General features: G+C 53.3%; 3 protein-coding genes across 3 annotated transcripts; all 3 read left to right on the top strand.

Annotated features, from left to right (window-relative positions):
* Positions 1–391: 391 nt before the first annotated feature.
* On the top strand, positions 392–3,080 carry N0V96_005669 (uncharacterized protein; the record flags this gene model as incomplete). The annotated part of the gene is made up of 5 exons (XM_065757466.1): positions 392–691; positions 757–1,833; positions 1,871–2,305; positions 2,359–2,745; positions 2,835–3,080. The coding sequence occupies 5 exons, from the start codon at positions 392–394 to the stop codon at positions 3,078–3,080; spliced, it is 2,445 nt and encodes an 814-aa protein (XP_065613809.1).
* Positions 3,081–5,867: 2,787 nt separating this feature from the next.
* On the top strand, positions 5,868–7,293 carry sfh5 (Phosphatidylinositol transfer protein sfh5; the record flags this gene model as incomplete). Its single annotated transcript, XM_053198682.2, has 2 exons — positions 5,868–6,496; positions 6,573–7,293. 2 exons carry the CDS (start codon positions 5,868–5,870, stop codon positions 7,291–7,293), a joined length of 1,350 nt encoding a protein of 449 aa, XP_053043900.2.
* Positions 7,294–11,078: 3,785 nt separating this feature from the next.
* N0V96_005671 (uncharacterized protein) lies at positions 11,079–13,688 on the top strand (the record flags this gene model as incomplete). Its single annotated transcript, XM_053198681.2, has 3 exons — positions 11,079–12,255; positions 12,307–12,686; positions 12,741–13,688. The coding sequence occupies 3 exons, from the start codon at positions 11,079–11,081 to the stop codon at positions 13,686–13,688; spliced, it is 2,505 nt and encodes an 834-aa protein (XP_053043899.2).
* Between the last annotated feature and the right edge of the window lie 642 nt (positions 13,689–14,330).

The following is a 14,330-nucleotide window of genomic DNA, read 5'->3' on the forward strand; positions in this document are numbered from 1 at the left end:
CTGTTTGGAAATTGATGAGAGAGACTCACTCGCTTTACCGCCGCCATTTCCTCTCGGCTTATCAAATTTACTAGACCTCGTTCTACATTCACTACTTCTCATTCACCACCTCACTTTCTTCACCTTGTGTGCTCCCGCCTTTTTCGGTGTTCTCTGCTCCTGCCTCTCAAGTCAACCGCCCTCGCCTTGTCTCTCATCCCCGGGTCACACTCGCCTCTTTTCTCAACGTTTCACACCTCGGCTGCTCAATCACTAATCGCGTACTTCTAGAGCACTTACTGTCATCACACACATTCATCGCATCTACTGCCACCAGTATCCCTCATTAACATCCTTCTTGTTCTTCCTATTCTCAACAAGGACTACGACTACGCCTAAGTGTTTGCACATTATGGTCTACTCTCAGGTACCTGGTATGAAGGGCAAGTTGGGACAGCAGCAGCGGCGAGTGCGTAACAGCGTGCTCCAGTTTGCGTTCAGGCCTCGCGCCGTGCCGGAGACTGTTGTTGAGACAGAGACTGCCATGGAGAATGGCGACTACGACAGTGAGCCTGGTGGTGCCCGCCTCGACAATGACCCTTTCGGTCGCAACCAGCAGGGCCAGCATTACATCTTAGCCAGCTCTAGCCTCAACCCTTCTTCCTCGCCTTGGGTTCCCAACTCCTCTCAGGTCCAACAGACCACTAGCAAGGTATATCTATCCAACATTTCAAAACTCTCTTATCAGCCATATTTCGATCTAACACTCGCGCCCAGATTGATCAGCCCGAGATTGCTGAGCTTGACGGTACTCCTCAGTATCTTGGCGCCAACGGCAAGATTCAGGGCCGTTCATCGATTCCCGCTCAGAACTTTGGATCTAGCTCGAACGGTGCAGTTTCCTACTTGGGCGGACCAGTCGAGAACAACTATCGCGTTGCGCTCCCGAAGATGGCCAGCCAGGCGAACCACGGCCAGCTCACCGGCAGCTCCTCCATGGGCAATTTGGGCATCCAGACCCCTGTCCGCCAGGACATTGGTAGCTTGCTCTACAACCAGGGCGGCAAGGAAGTCATTGATCTGACTGGTGATGATGTCAGTTCCGGCAGCGATACCCCCAAGGCTAAGGGTGTCTGTACCAGTGGTCTCATGACGGAGCCGCGCAACTTTGCTCCACGTACCATGAATCACCTTGGAGCGCCTCCCAAGTTCAACTTGATCGAGGTAAACAACGGCGCCAATACCCTTGCTTCGGATACTCAGGATCCTTTCGTGTCTTCCGCTTTGCAAGTTGGCACTACTCAGTCGTCTGTGCCTATGTTTGGCTCGCAAATCGACACTACCCACTTGCTCGCGACTGGTCAGATCCCTTTCCCTGCCGCAACAGGCGATACCTTGTACTTCGACAATCTTCCTCGCGATGACGCTGAGCCGTCCATCGAGAACGATACCACCAGTCAAGTTCATCAGCCCAACTCGGCCAACGGAGGACATGCTGCCAACGTCCAGAACGTGCCTGCCCGGCCAGTGGGATTGTCCCTGCCGCAGCCTCCTCAGGCTCTGCCTCTTGCTGGCAACAGTGCGGCAATCGTTCCCTATCAGGCTCCTCACCAGGCCCCCTATCAGGATACTTTCCAGGGTGGCTATCAGCTCCAGGAAGCTGTCGCGACTTATGGCGACGCTGTTCCTGACTACATCCGCGCTCAACGATCGACGCAGCTGAACCGCCTCACGGGCGGTCCCACGGGTCGACCTACCGCGAATGAGGCTATGCATCAAGTGAACTTTCCGTTCGTTGAGCCTCCTCCGCGTGCTTCCCATTTCATGGTTCGCGGCGTCATCAAGATTGGCAACGTTTGTTCACCTAATATTCTACTCATCGTTGTCATAGGCACTAACACCTGGCCAGATTCCTTTCGTTACCAACCGCTCCGAGATCATTGCAATCCTGGGCCGCAACTCCCGTATGCTCAACGACACTGATGAACCTGTTCACATCATCATGGAGCGTGTCACTGGCAAGACCACTGACGCTTACGTCGAGTTCCACACCCTGGAGGATGCTTCCAAGGCCGTTGAGAAGCATCATCAGAACCTTGACCGTGGTCGAGTCACTCGCATCGGTCAGCGTCCGGTCGAGATTGAGCTTTCTAGCCAGGCTGCTCTCATGAAGGACCTGTTCCCCAACGCCAGGGGTGTGTTCTGGGCCGGTCTTCACCCCCACGTCCTCCCTGACAACGACCAAGAGCCTTGGGACAACTTCAAGGGCTTCGTGTCCAACGAAGAGATGACCATGCTGGTCAAGCACGTCGAGGTTCCCCACCGCGTAGGTCTCCAGAGCGTAATGTGCTCATGAGCCTGTGGCTAACTATTCTGCAGTCTCCCTTCTCGAAGGAGTGCCCGCAGCGTCCGTTCGAGTGTCTCATCAGCACCCTGACCAAGTTCCCTTGGCAGATGAAGGGCCATGTCACTGTTCAGCAGCGTCATGCCATGTACAAGGCCACCTGCGATCTCCTCCGCATCCTCGTGGGCAACATTCGCGACAAGCGCGACGAGGTCAACCTTACTCATCGTCTATGCAAGCGAGTCGTCGCCGCGGCGATGCGCTGCGAGGGCTTCTCGATTACCCAGAAGGACGATATTGCCTTCATTGTCAACATGAGTGAGATGGAGCAGCGTTCCTTTGGCCAGCCGCGTTTTGCCGAGAGCTGGCGCCACCTCTACGTCCTGGTCCCCAAGAATGGCGTCCCCTTGGATGTCATCGAGGTAAGTCATATCCCTATTCCGCTTGTCTTTCCATTGGAATGATGGTGTGAAAATAAAAGAGCTTGGGGCTAATCAGTAATCTTCCGCAGTGGTATATTGCCGTCATTCGCGGGGAGACTACTCGCTACTTGGAGATGCAGTCGTTCCAGGAAAAGTGCCAGACGTGCGCCATCGGTGAGGCCACTGATGGCTACTTTGGCTTCTTCTGGCGCGAGCTGAACCTTCGTGTTGGACCTGAATTCGACCACATGACTCTTGCAACTCTTGCCATGCACGAGTACCAGACGCTCGAGGCGATCATCCGCCGCGCCCTAACTCCTTCTATCGGTCACTAATGTCGAGTCACAACAGACCTGGGAAACAAGGCGAGACAAGAATGGGGTGCTGCGATGACTTCGACTAATGGAAGTTGGCACACTGCTTCGGAATTTCCCCTTTTCGCTCTGCTTATCTGCACTTTCACATTCTCGGCATTTGGCTTGAAGGGATGAGCCTTTGCCCCTCATGGTTTTGCATCATGCCTTTTGTTTTTCTGGCATTCTTTCCTTGGGAGTTTGGGCGAGTCAAGGACAGGATGGAGGGCTCGGAAAATCAGGATGGAGTCCTTTGGTTTGTCGCACGCTGACATCTGGAAACTATGGATGTTTCTAGGTTTCTTTCACAGGTGGAGGATGGGCTTCTGAGATTACCTTAGTGAGATAGGGGTTCGAGTGGTTGAAATTCTCTATACCCGATCAATAAGACCTCTAGAGCAGTTCTCTACAACCTTCTAGTATCCGGCCGTTGCCACCCCTTTTTTGTTTGTCTTTGTTCTTGACGGATTGAAACATTCCCGTCAAACCGTCGTTGTGGGCACAACGTCAGGTAGGCTGGCGTAGAGTTTCGCGTGGCGCGTAGACGGCGTGATGGCGTTAAAGGGCTGACTGGGTGACGGAAACCTAAACGAACCGTTCGTGCAGTTGAGGTTGAAGTTGGCGAGTGGAGTGCCTTACCTTAGTAAGCCTTTCCCAGACACGGTGACTCTTGGACTAATGGGCCACTCAGAATGCCGCGAGGGGGGAGTGGAGAAAGAGTGCACTAAGAGCTGCAGGTACCGCTTAGACCTGGAGCGGCATCGCCCGGCATCGTGCGGCAGCTGGTCCATCAGTCTTGCACGCGGCAGGCGCAACCTGACCCAGGGGAGTTCGATAGGGCGACGGGACCGCTCAGTGCGCATCTGGCAGGTTTGTTGGCGGGAAAGCCCCTACCTACCTCAGGCACGGGCCAACGGAGCGGGGCCCTTTCCCATTTTCCCCTTCGTCCTTCCCTCCTCAAGGTTCGTTGTTTGGATGGTACCGGAGGGTCGTTTGGGAGATCACCGGGCTCGGAGGAGGTAGGTATTTGTAGTATTGTTTTGGGGCCCGACGCTTGCACTAACTTGGAAAACCCGACTCAATGGTCGGCGGCAGGGACAAGAAGGACAAAAAAAAAAGCCCCTGAAACATTTCGACGGCGCGGACGGACGACTGGCTTAGCGGCATTCGGCGGCGGCTGATTATGGCGGGGCACATTGGCACCGGAGGTTGGAAGATCGGAGGTAATTGGGGGCCCTTGGAGTAAAGGGTTTAATGAGATATCCGTGTTGATGGAGAGCCTTCGCATCGATCGTGCTGCCTTGAACTCGCCGTCTTGTGGCCCAGGCATCATTCTCATCCTGCTCAATACATACGGAGTACAGCATATTGAAGCACCACAGACTTTGAGGTTACATCGGTCCATCGATCATTGATGAGGTTGAGTGACTCGAGTAGTGTAAACTTGCGGCGTGGTGCACAGTAGGGATGGCTTGTCAAGGCAGTGGTCCTTGCTCAATTTGCAAGTTCCAACGAGGAAAATCGGTATTAAACATTAAATCCAACAACAACAAGTGCCTTCCTGGGTTCACGAAGCTTTCGTTGGACGGGACAAGACTGAAAAAAGGAAGAAACAACTAGGGACAAGGAAGTTCTGGACAAGGAGTTTACATGTCAGGACTGTGACCCCATCCAAGCTCCGTCGAAACAGAGGGCGCAAATCACCTGTGAAAAAGGGGGTCCATCTCCACTCCACTCTCCCGTCTGCACAGGCCAGGACTGAAGCCCAGCCCAGCTGAGATTGTTTTTGGAGATGCGAGTGTATGAATACTTAGCTTAGTGAGTGGCAGTGGCGGCGGCATCATCCTCATCAAGAAAAAACATCACTGGCTGGATGGGTTGATACCTCGAGTTTCCCCGGAAGCAACGCACGGAGCGCTCGAGGTGGGTGAATAGCAACGGCCTGACGTGAAGCATGACAGGTATCCGTACCTTACTTTTACCTAGAATGAGGTAAGGTAGGTACATGGGCTGAACTTCTAAATAACCCAAGAGAAGGTACTACCTACCTTAGATGATCATGGGAGTAAGGATGAGAGTGACCCTTGGTCCTTGGAACATGAGGTGGACTGGGTGACTGACCAAGGTACCTACCTTCCTTACCTTAGGTACGTAGGTTCATTTTGGGTTCCATTGCTCTTTCCCGTTGCCGTTGCTGCCACAGCTTGTCGTTGCCGCTTCGTGTGGTGTGTGTGGTCTGTTTGCTGCTGCCACTTTCCGTCTCCTATCAGACTCAATTACTTTTAGTACCCGAGCGTACCTCGTACCTTCCATTTGCAATTCCTGCGAACCCTCCCTTTCAGATTCCCATACTCTCTCTCTCTCTCTCTTTCATCGTACCTGCCTATCATACCTACCGCCTGGCTTGCCTGCCTACCTATTCACTCAATAATACGCTCACTTCCAAAGGGCAAAAAATAATAGTCACCCCAACAGACCGGGACAGATACCACACACGCGCACACACGCACGCTACCTTACCTTACACACACTCTCGCACACACCTGAGGCAACTTGACGCGACTTTGCAGCAAGAGGGGCTGGGGCAAAAAAAACCGGCCTGAACTTTTTTTTCTTATCATCTTATTTTTCCGAACGAAAAGACGCCAGCCAGGAGCTGTCACTCTCGGAAATTTCACCCTTCACTTCCCACACTCATTCCTTGACACCCTCTCACTTTCACTCTCACTCTCAGACTCATCTCACTCACGGATTTTTCTGATCCCCATCATGTCTGCCCAGACCACCGACACGCCCGTCGCGGCGCCTGCCCCTGCTGTTGCTGCTGAGGCCCAGCCGGCCGCCGCTGCACCTGCCACAGAGTCGACTTCGGTCGACGCTCCCGCGCCCGCCGCCGTTGCTGCTGCCACCCCTGAGGTCAAGCAGGAGCAGAAGACTGAGCAGCCCGCTGCAGCTGCTGCTGAGAAGACGGAGGACAAGGCTGATGAGAAGGCCGCCGCTCCTGCTGCCGAGAAGCCCGTTGAGAAGGCCCAGACTCCCCTGTCTTCGCTCTTTGAGAAGCTTCCCGCCATCTTGGCTGAGGCCAAGCACAACGAGATGTGGGGTGTGCAGCTCTCCGACGACACTCACGTTCCCACCACCGTCGTCCTCCAGAAGTTCCTTCGCGCCAACGACGACGATGTCTCCAAGGCTGCTGACCAGCTCCAGAAGGCTTTGATTTGGCGTCGTGACACTAACCCCGGCAAGCTTCTTGACGAGGTCTCCTTCGATGCAAAGAAGTTTGGTGATCTCGGCTATGTCACCACTCACAAGGACGCCCAGGGCAAGGAGATGATCATCACCTGGAACATCTACGGAGCCGTCAAGGACAAGAAGGCCACTTTTGGCAACGTCGATGAGTGAGTAACAACCCAAGAAAATAAGATTCACTGTATCACATGAAATAGCATTCGACTTACACACACATTTAAATAGGTTCATCAAGTGGCGCGCTGCCCTTATGGAGCTCAGCGTCCGCAAGCTTAACCTCGATAAGGTCCAGACCGCCATCCCTGATGGCGGCGAGGACCCCTACCAGATGATCCAGGTTCACGACTACCTCAACGTCAGCTTCCTCCGCATGGACCCCGCCGTCAAGGCCGCCTCCTCTGAGACGATTAGAGTCTTTGCCATGGCCTACCCTGAGCTTCTCGTCCACAAGTACTTCGTCAACATCCCCGCGCTCATGGGCTGGGTCTTCAAGGCGATGAAGGTCTTCCTCGCTCCCAAGACCATCGCCAAGTTCCACCCTCTCGGCTATGGTTCCGAGTTGGGCGGAGAGCTCCCGGCCTACAAGGACTCGTTGCCCAAGGACTACGGTGGAAACGCTGAGGGCATCAAGACCACCGGCCAGACCGTCAAGTTCGCAGAGGCTGAGGCCCCTGTCGAGAAGCCCGCGGCTGATGCTACTCCTGTTCCCGTCGTTGCCGCGCCTGCTGCGACTGAGACCCAGCCTACCGCCGAGGCTCCCGCGGCTGTCGCCACTGAGACACCCGCTCCCGCGGTCGCTGTCAGCGAGCCCGGCGTCGCTTCTGAGCCCGTCAAGGCTGCTCCTGCGGCCGCCGAGGCTGAGAAGACTGAGGTTCCCACCGTCGCCGACTTGAGCATCAATGACAAGACCGAGGCCAAGGAGGAGGCCAAGACTGTTGCTGCCTAAAAGATAACTTGACGGCTTGCATGGTTTGATTCTCTATTCGTTGCTTTTTTCCTTTTGTAAATGCCTTGAATCTGTGGGCTGGACCTCGGTTGGTTTTCGCGAGAACATGAGTATGATGTTGTCGCAAGAGATCCATCGGGCTCTTGGCATTCAGGGTTTCTTCGCTCCGTCCCCAATAGAGACAGAGCAGAATCCTGGGTTTGCCCATTGCGTTTTCTCCTTGCGTTCATGCCATAATACCCTTCTAGTGTGTGTTTGTGGCGTTGTCAATTCGAATTCAATTTTTTCGATCGAAGACAGGAAGGAAAGAAGGATCAGAACAGAGAGACGAGCAGGAAAGGATGGGACTGTCTCCTCTTTAATACCTAGGTTAGGAAGAAGAATAAAATCAAATTCGACGGTTCAAACCAGCCGGAATCTTGAGGATGTGAGAAATGTGCAAAGACCGACCGACTCAAAGAAAGGAAAGCTCCATCCGGAGTGAAACCGCGCAGCATTCCCGTGCCCCTTCTGCTTCTTGGCCTTGCAGGTTTGGCAGCCTGTCGGCCGAGTGCATGGATACCTCTCCTCGAAGAGTGTGGTGATTGTACCGCCGGGTGGTTTGCGCGCCCACCTACCTGCCTTGTTCGACCCGCATCCCGGGGGGATAAGCAGCGGCTGTCAAGCAAGGTGGCAAGCAGGTTAACCACTCACGTATTTCCGCGATACTCAATCGCAGAACACCACGGATATGTGGTCTCGTCCCACGTCGGGAAGCACTTTTGATGGGTATTTCTAGATGAATAGTCGACTGTTTCTACTTCATCCCGAAAGGTGCGGAGTACTCAAAGGTGAACATTTGAATTCGGGCATAGTCTTTGAAGTGACAAACAGTATCTTAGTCCATCTCACGAATTCTACAACGTCCTGACAACAGTCGTTTAACGGAGCCCAGTCCAACGGAGCTAACGAACAATCTCATTGATTTCTTTCGTCAGCGAGTGTGGTCATCGTCGCGGGGATGATTGTCTAAATTGTGTGTTTTCCAACATGATGTTGATGAACACAACAACACCACTGGCAGGCCAATTCCCAATCCAGCGCGAATCAAGCAAAACACTTTCTTAATGCTCAGTTCACCATGTTTTTATTCGTTTAGCTTTCTCGCTATCTACGCGTGATACCGATTTTCATGACCTGCTCCGTGAGGGCATTAAATCCAGCGGATGTTTAAAGCCTCGACGTGAGAATGAACAACAGAGCCAACCTTCCTGAGAGATTCTCTCATGAAACAGTGGCTGAGAATCGTACAGTCACTTGAGAATAACTCACCAAGGTTGTCTACACTGTCATAATGGTGTCGTTTTGTTGTAGATCCGAAACAGACTACTCCCGAGTGGTCCCCAACTGTGACGTGATCCGGGAATCCCACCTTGCCTATCTCACGATTTGAGCATGCGATTCGGAGTTCACGATGACGAACTTAATCGTATATCAGGCAAACTGGCAGCATCATTCTTGAAAGTTATCATAAGTGGTAATCATCAGTAGATTTGGCAAGTCATTGTTGTTGTTTGTTAGTCGGATAACACTCTATGGACTGAGCCAAAGCCCATGTTAGGAGTGTTTGCTTGCGGACCCCAATCAGTCGAATCCACCTGGAAGTCCCAATATGGCGAGTGGTCGAGACGAGGAGGATGCAGGTAAGGTGTGGTGTTGCCCATCATGCCTGTATCGGGGCGAGGCTCAGCGCAGCAGTACGGCGGTGGCGCCAGCGATTGAGGCAAAACACAGGAGGTGGTCCGAGAAGATACAAGCAACACAACCAGATGACACTTGAACCTTGCATTTTCAACGACACGAGGATCATTGGGAACCTCAATTTTACAAAGCCATAGTTCGATGGACTGGTTGCTAGAGGTTGGAAGATTATGATGGAGCAGACTTTGGTTGTTTCGGCTTATCCGGCCGTGTAGTTAACTAGAGCGTAAGTCAGCAGGATGAAGGATCCAATGTTCAGGGTGTATGTACAAGTGGAGGAGAGGCGAAGATGAGAGTGATAATAGGACTGGATAGATGGAGAGGAGAGGACACACAGAGAGAGAGTCCCGTGTACGCACACGCAACACGACACGGACCGAGCAGGGTTCTGTTTACCTTTAGAGGTTCCCCAGCCCAAAACGAACGAGGCCCGAAGAGAGGCCAGGTCACGTCCATCCATCCGCATCCAGAGACGACCGAATCTCCATGTTCTTACTCTCTCGCTGTCATTTTCCCCTCTCCGTCTAAATCGCTCTTACTTCTCATATTCTCGGTACATTGCGTGCATGTCTCACACACACGCTCTCTGATATTGAAAGTCGCCAAATCTACGCAAGACTAGACCGACCAAAGTCAGACAAGAGACGCACAAACTAAAGCAGAAGTGAAGAAGCGCGGCGTATTCTGGGCCAACACACCAAGTCAAGCCTTCCCGCCCTGGTTCTTTCACAAGGGGTACAAAGGTCAGCAAGGCCCCGTTCCTCACCTCAGCATCCCTCGTTTATCCAGAAGCACCTCTCTCGCCTCCTGCTCCTGTCTTCCTCGCGTCTATCTTTTTTGCCCTCCCTTTTCCAGCATTTGCGTGCGTTGGCTCTCAGCCGACGTCTCATAACATCTAAGCCTGAACTACTGAGTTCGATTTCTCTTACACCCTTCCTGGGTTGACTTCGTGCAATTCAGTCAATCCTATCGCTCTCTGTCTCCGCAAACGGTGAAGAGAAGAATCGCCAGAGCCCAAACCTAACGGACATATCCGTTAAGCACTCAGAGTTTGGTGGCCAAGGCAGGCCGCAAAGTCCAGCAAAACAGCCAGCGGCAGCCAGACCGGTAGAGCAAGCAAATCCATCAATCAACAACCACCGGTCAACCACCTTGATCCATCCATCAAATCAATCAAATTCAGTCGCGTCCCCACTCCCCGCGCTCTGTCCTCAACACGACACTGGATAGGTAACCTGACGGGACGGAAGCTCCCTCAAAGCCATCCTTCTTTGCCAACCCTTCACATCCCGCCATCCGCACCAATTCCTTTCACCTACTTCCTTACCGCAAGTACCCTACCTTACCTTAGACTCCGTGTCTTTGTCTCATCCCTCCATCTCACCCTACCTTGCCACACTACCTAACACTCCACCTCATTCCTCGCTCTCCGGCTTATCACGACTCACCCTTCAGCGCTACAACTCCTCACGCGCGCTCTTACCACGAATTGAACCGCGCTTATTCACAGCAATATCGAAAATCCATCACGGAATTTCCAACAAACCACAATCGACCAATTGTCAGTACAGACTTCGGAACTCGGGAACAACTTTTTGACTTTACCAATTTTTATTTGGGTTCCCATATTCCCTCATCTTTCCCCCTTTTCACACTCCCTCCGCTTGCTAAGGTACTCGGCTGAAGTGCGCTTTGGTTTGCTACGGCAAAGAGTACCTCGTCTGCCAAATACCCTCGGAAACTACCTTTACCTTATTGCCACTCAATGCCCGGCCGGTAAGGTGAGAGCTAAGAGGCAGCGAACGAGCCAATTCTGCGTGCCTGGGGAGACAGTTTCCGCACACACCCCGGTCTAATCCCTCTCCTTGGCCTTTTTCGTGTCTGGAACTTCTCTGGACCTCCCACCCCCCAACTTTCTTCCCACCTCGCAACACACGCACACTCTATTTTGGAACGCGTCGCATCTCCCCTCTACCGACCTCCAAACACGACATAAACGACGCAAAAGTTCAAAATCGCGTCGAGACTGGGTATTTTCGCCCAATATGTCTCTCCTACACAGCGATAGCGGCTTGCTGTCCGCTCTTGCTACTGATTCCTCGTCCAACATCGCGTCTTCCAGCTCCACGCCTCCCACCAGTATATCCGATGTTGCTAGCCAGGCCTCAGAGGGCCCCAAACTAGACGACATTCCCATCATTCTCGAAACCGAAACCATTATCGAGACCGAAATCGAGGCTCAAATCGAAATCCCTGCGGATGCCATTCCGACTCCCGACCCTGCACCCGAAACGCCCTCGGAACCCCAGCCCGCAGCGCGCCCACGTCGGTCTTGCTCCGGAAAGGGTGTATACAACCTCTCAAAACTCAGCGGCACGGCGAACCGCGGCCACCGCCGCTCCAAGGGTGACATTGTCGCTGCTGACCGGCGCCGGACCATTTCTGGCGAAACGCTTGTCGATGGTGGAGCCAATACGGACGAGGTGGCGCGTGTCGCTAGCAATCTTGTCCGTGACGGTATTGACGCGTTGGACCTCCAATGGTCTGTTGGGGCTCTCAAAACACCGCGTGCGAAGAAGATCACCACGGAAAAAGCAGCAACGTCGCGGATTACTCGTCACACGGCGCGTCTTATCGGGACCCCTGTCGAGACTCTTGCGACCAAAGTCTCCAATCTCGGCAAGCGGAGTCGCAAAACCTTTGAGAAGAACATGTCCAAGATTCCCCGCGAATTGCGCCGTCTGCAAGACACCAAGGAGTTCACCGGCATTGACGAGAAGCCTGTCATCAGAACGGTCTGGTCTAATGGAAAGCTCGTGATCTTGGACGAAAATGGCAACATCCCCGCGCCACCGGCCAAGAAGGCCAAATCTGAGCCGCTCGAGACTAAGAAAGAGGACGTAGAGGAGAAGGCTGAGAAGGCTGCCGATGCCCCTTCCAAGAAGACGAAGCGCCACAAGAAATACCTCGATCGTGGACTGTATGCTGGTCAATCGGCTCCTTCTGATTTGACCAAGGGTCTGTCGATACCTGAGCAGAGAAAGCTTGCGCAAACACCGGAGCTCAAGGACTATGGTCGCCCCAACAAGGCCCTTCCGTTGCCAATGTTTAATGGACTGCGCCTGCTGCTTAGCGGTCGCGATTTCAAGCTCCCCTTTGACATCTGCAACCCTTTGCCGCCTGGTCAGCCGAAGCCTGACGATTTCCGTAAGATGACAAAGAGTTAGATTTCCACTCTCCGTTAGTTGACTTCCCTCGCTGACCTTGATACAGACCGTTTCGTTGGCGATTCTCTGAGCCTTTGGAAGAAGACGCCGCACTTCATCGACCAGTCCAAGTGCGTCTGCAAACCCGAGGATGGATGTAGCGAGGACTGCCAGAACCGAATCATGCTGTATGAGTGCGACGACAAGAACTGCAACGTGGGCCGGGAGAACTGTACGAACCGCGCCTTTGCTGATCTTCAAGAGAGAAAGGCAGGTGGTGGCAAGTACCGCGTTGGTGTCGAGGTCATTAAGACATCTGACCGTGGCTACGGGATTCGCGCGAACAGATGCTTCGAGCCGAACCAGATTGTCATGGAGTACACCGGCGAGATCATCACCGACGAGGAATGCAACAATCGCATGGAAACCAAGTACAAGGATAACAAGGTAGGTAAAGACCTCGCCAACTTTGACGCACAGCAAAGCTAACCGCAACACCAGTGCTACTATCTTATGAGCTTCGACCAGAACATGATTATTGACGCCACGACCGGTAGCATCGCTCGTTTCGTCAACCACTCGTGTGCTCCCAACTGCCGCATGATCAAGTGGATCGTCTCTGGCCAGCCTAGAATGGCGTTGTTCGCGGGGGATAAGCCTATTATGACGGGCGAGGAACTCACCTACGACTACAACTTCAGTCCGTTCAGCGACGAGAATGTTCAAAAGTGTCTCTGCGGCGCACCGAACTGTCGAGGGATCTTAGGGCCCAAGCCTCAGGAAGTCAAACAGCCCAAGCCTCCCAAGTCGACTATCAAGGCTGTGGTCAAGAGCGCTGTCAAGGCGAGCAAGAGAAAGATCGAAACGATGATTGGCGACGAAGAAGATGGCGGTTCCGCAAAGAAGCGCAAGATCAAGGCCGCCAAGGGAGTGAGACGATCATTGTCTTCGACCGGCCTGCTCACCAAGGCTGCGTCCAAGGGTGCGGCCACGGTTAAGAGACGTGTGTCGGCCATGGCGATTCTTGGCGGTACTAGCAAGACGAGCACCCCGGTGAAGACGGCCAAGGGCACAAAGGCGACTCCGGCAAAGACAATGGCGAAGAAGGCGACTCCAAAGAAGTCCACACCGAAGAAGTATACGGCTCCCAACCCCGCGCGCAAAGCTACCGCAGTCCGTAAATCGGGCTCCGGGAAAATGCTCAAGACGTACGGAAAGGTTTCGCCCAAGAAGCTCAGCAGCCGTGCGCCGAGCATGACGATTGTGGCCGCGGGAGCAGAAAATGAGGAGGAACTTACCCCGGAGAAGAGCAAGGGCCAAAAGCTTCACAGAAGTCTTAGCAAGGCATCTCGCAACGCACTGGAAGAGCTCTCACGCGGTTCCACGATCCGTCTCGTAAGCCCTGAGCTTGTGAGCCCGGGGGCCACGATCACAGCCCGGCAAGATTAGGCGAGCCAGTGGCGAAGTCTGGGCCACATTGCATGAGGCATTCACGATGCCTATCCATCATATTGAATCTTGACGTCGACAAACGAGGGCGGCACGGATGAGTTTGGCGTTGGCAAGGTGTTTTCGGTCATTCAACAGGCGAAACGGAGGCAAGGCATTGTACATTATGGGAATCGAGGGAAGGACGACATGGTACAGGGGAGAGACGAGCGAAGAAGTGACGAAAGGGGGAGAGGCGATGAGAGACAAGGACGTCAAAGCTTTTGGGACGGACTTTTGGTCTCTGTCTGAGAGTTGGGCATTCTCGCTTCTCCCCTGCGAAATCTGGCTGCATACGTTTTATCGGAACTGGGGGACTTCATTGCCAGTTGCAGGGAGGGTCTAATCATCTTCTTTTTTACTTTTTCTCCCCCTCGGACGGTGGTCAGCAGCAGCAGTTCTAGGCATATTTTATTTTTAACTGGCATGTTATAACTTTCTTCCGTCTTGTCTCGAGTTTGGAGTGCCTAAAAAGACGCTAAGTTTAATGACGACGCGAGGTGTGACTTTTGACGACAACCAATGGTTTATTCTCGAATCTCTCGTGACTAGCGTGAGGTTGAATTCGTTCACCGAGCCTACTTAGCATGTTAGGCGGCACGC

The sequence above is a fragment of the Colletotrichum fioriniae genome (assembly GCF_027942845.1).
Source record: "Colletotrichum fioriniae strain IMI 355084 chromosome Unknown scaffold_6, whole genome shotgun sequence".
Taxonomy (NCBI): domain Eukaryota; kingdom Fungi; phylum Ascomycota; class Sordariomycetes; order Glomerellales; family Glomerellaceae; genus Colletotrichum; species Colletotrichum fioriniae.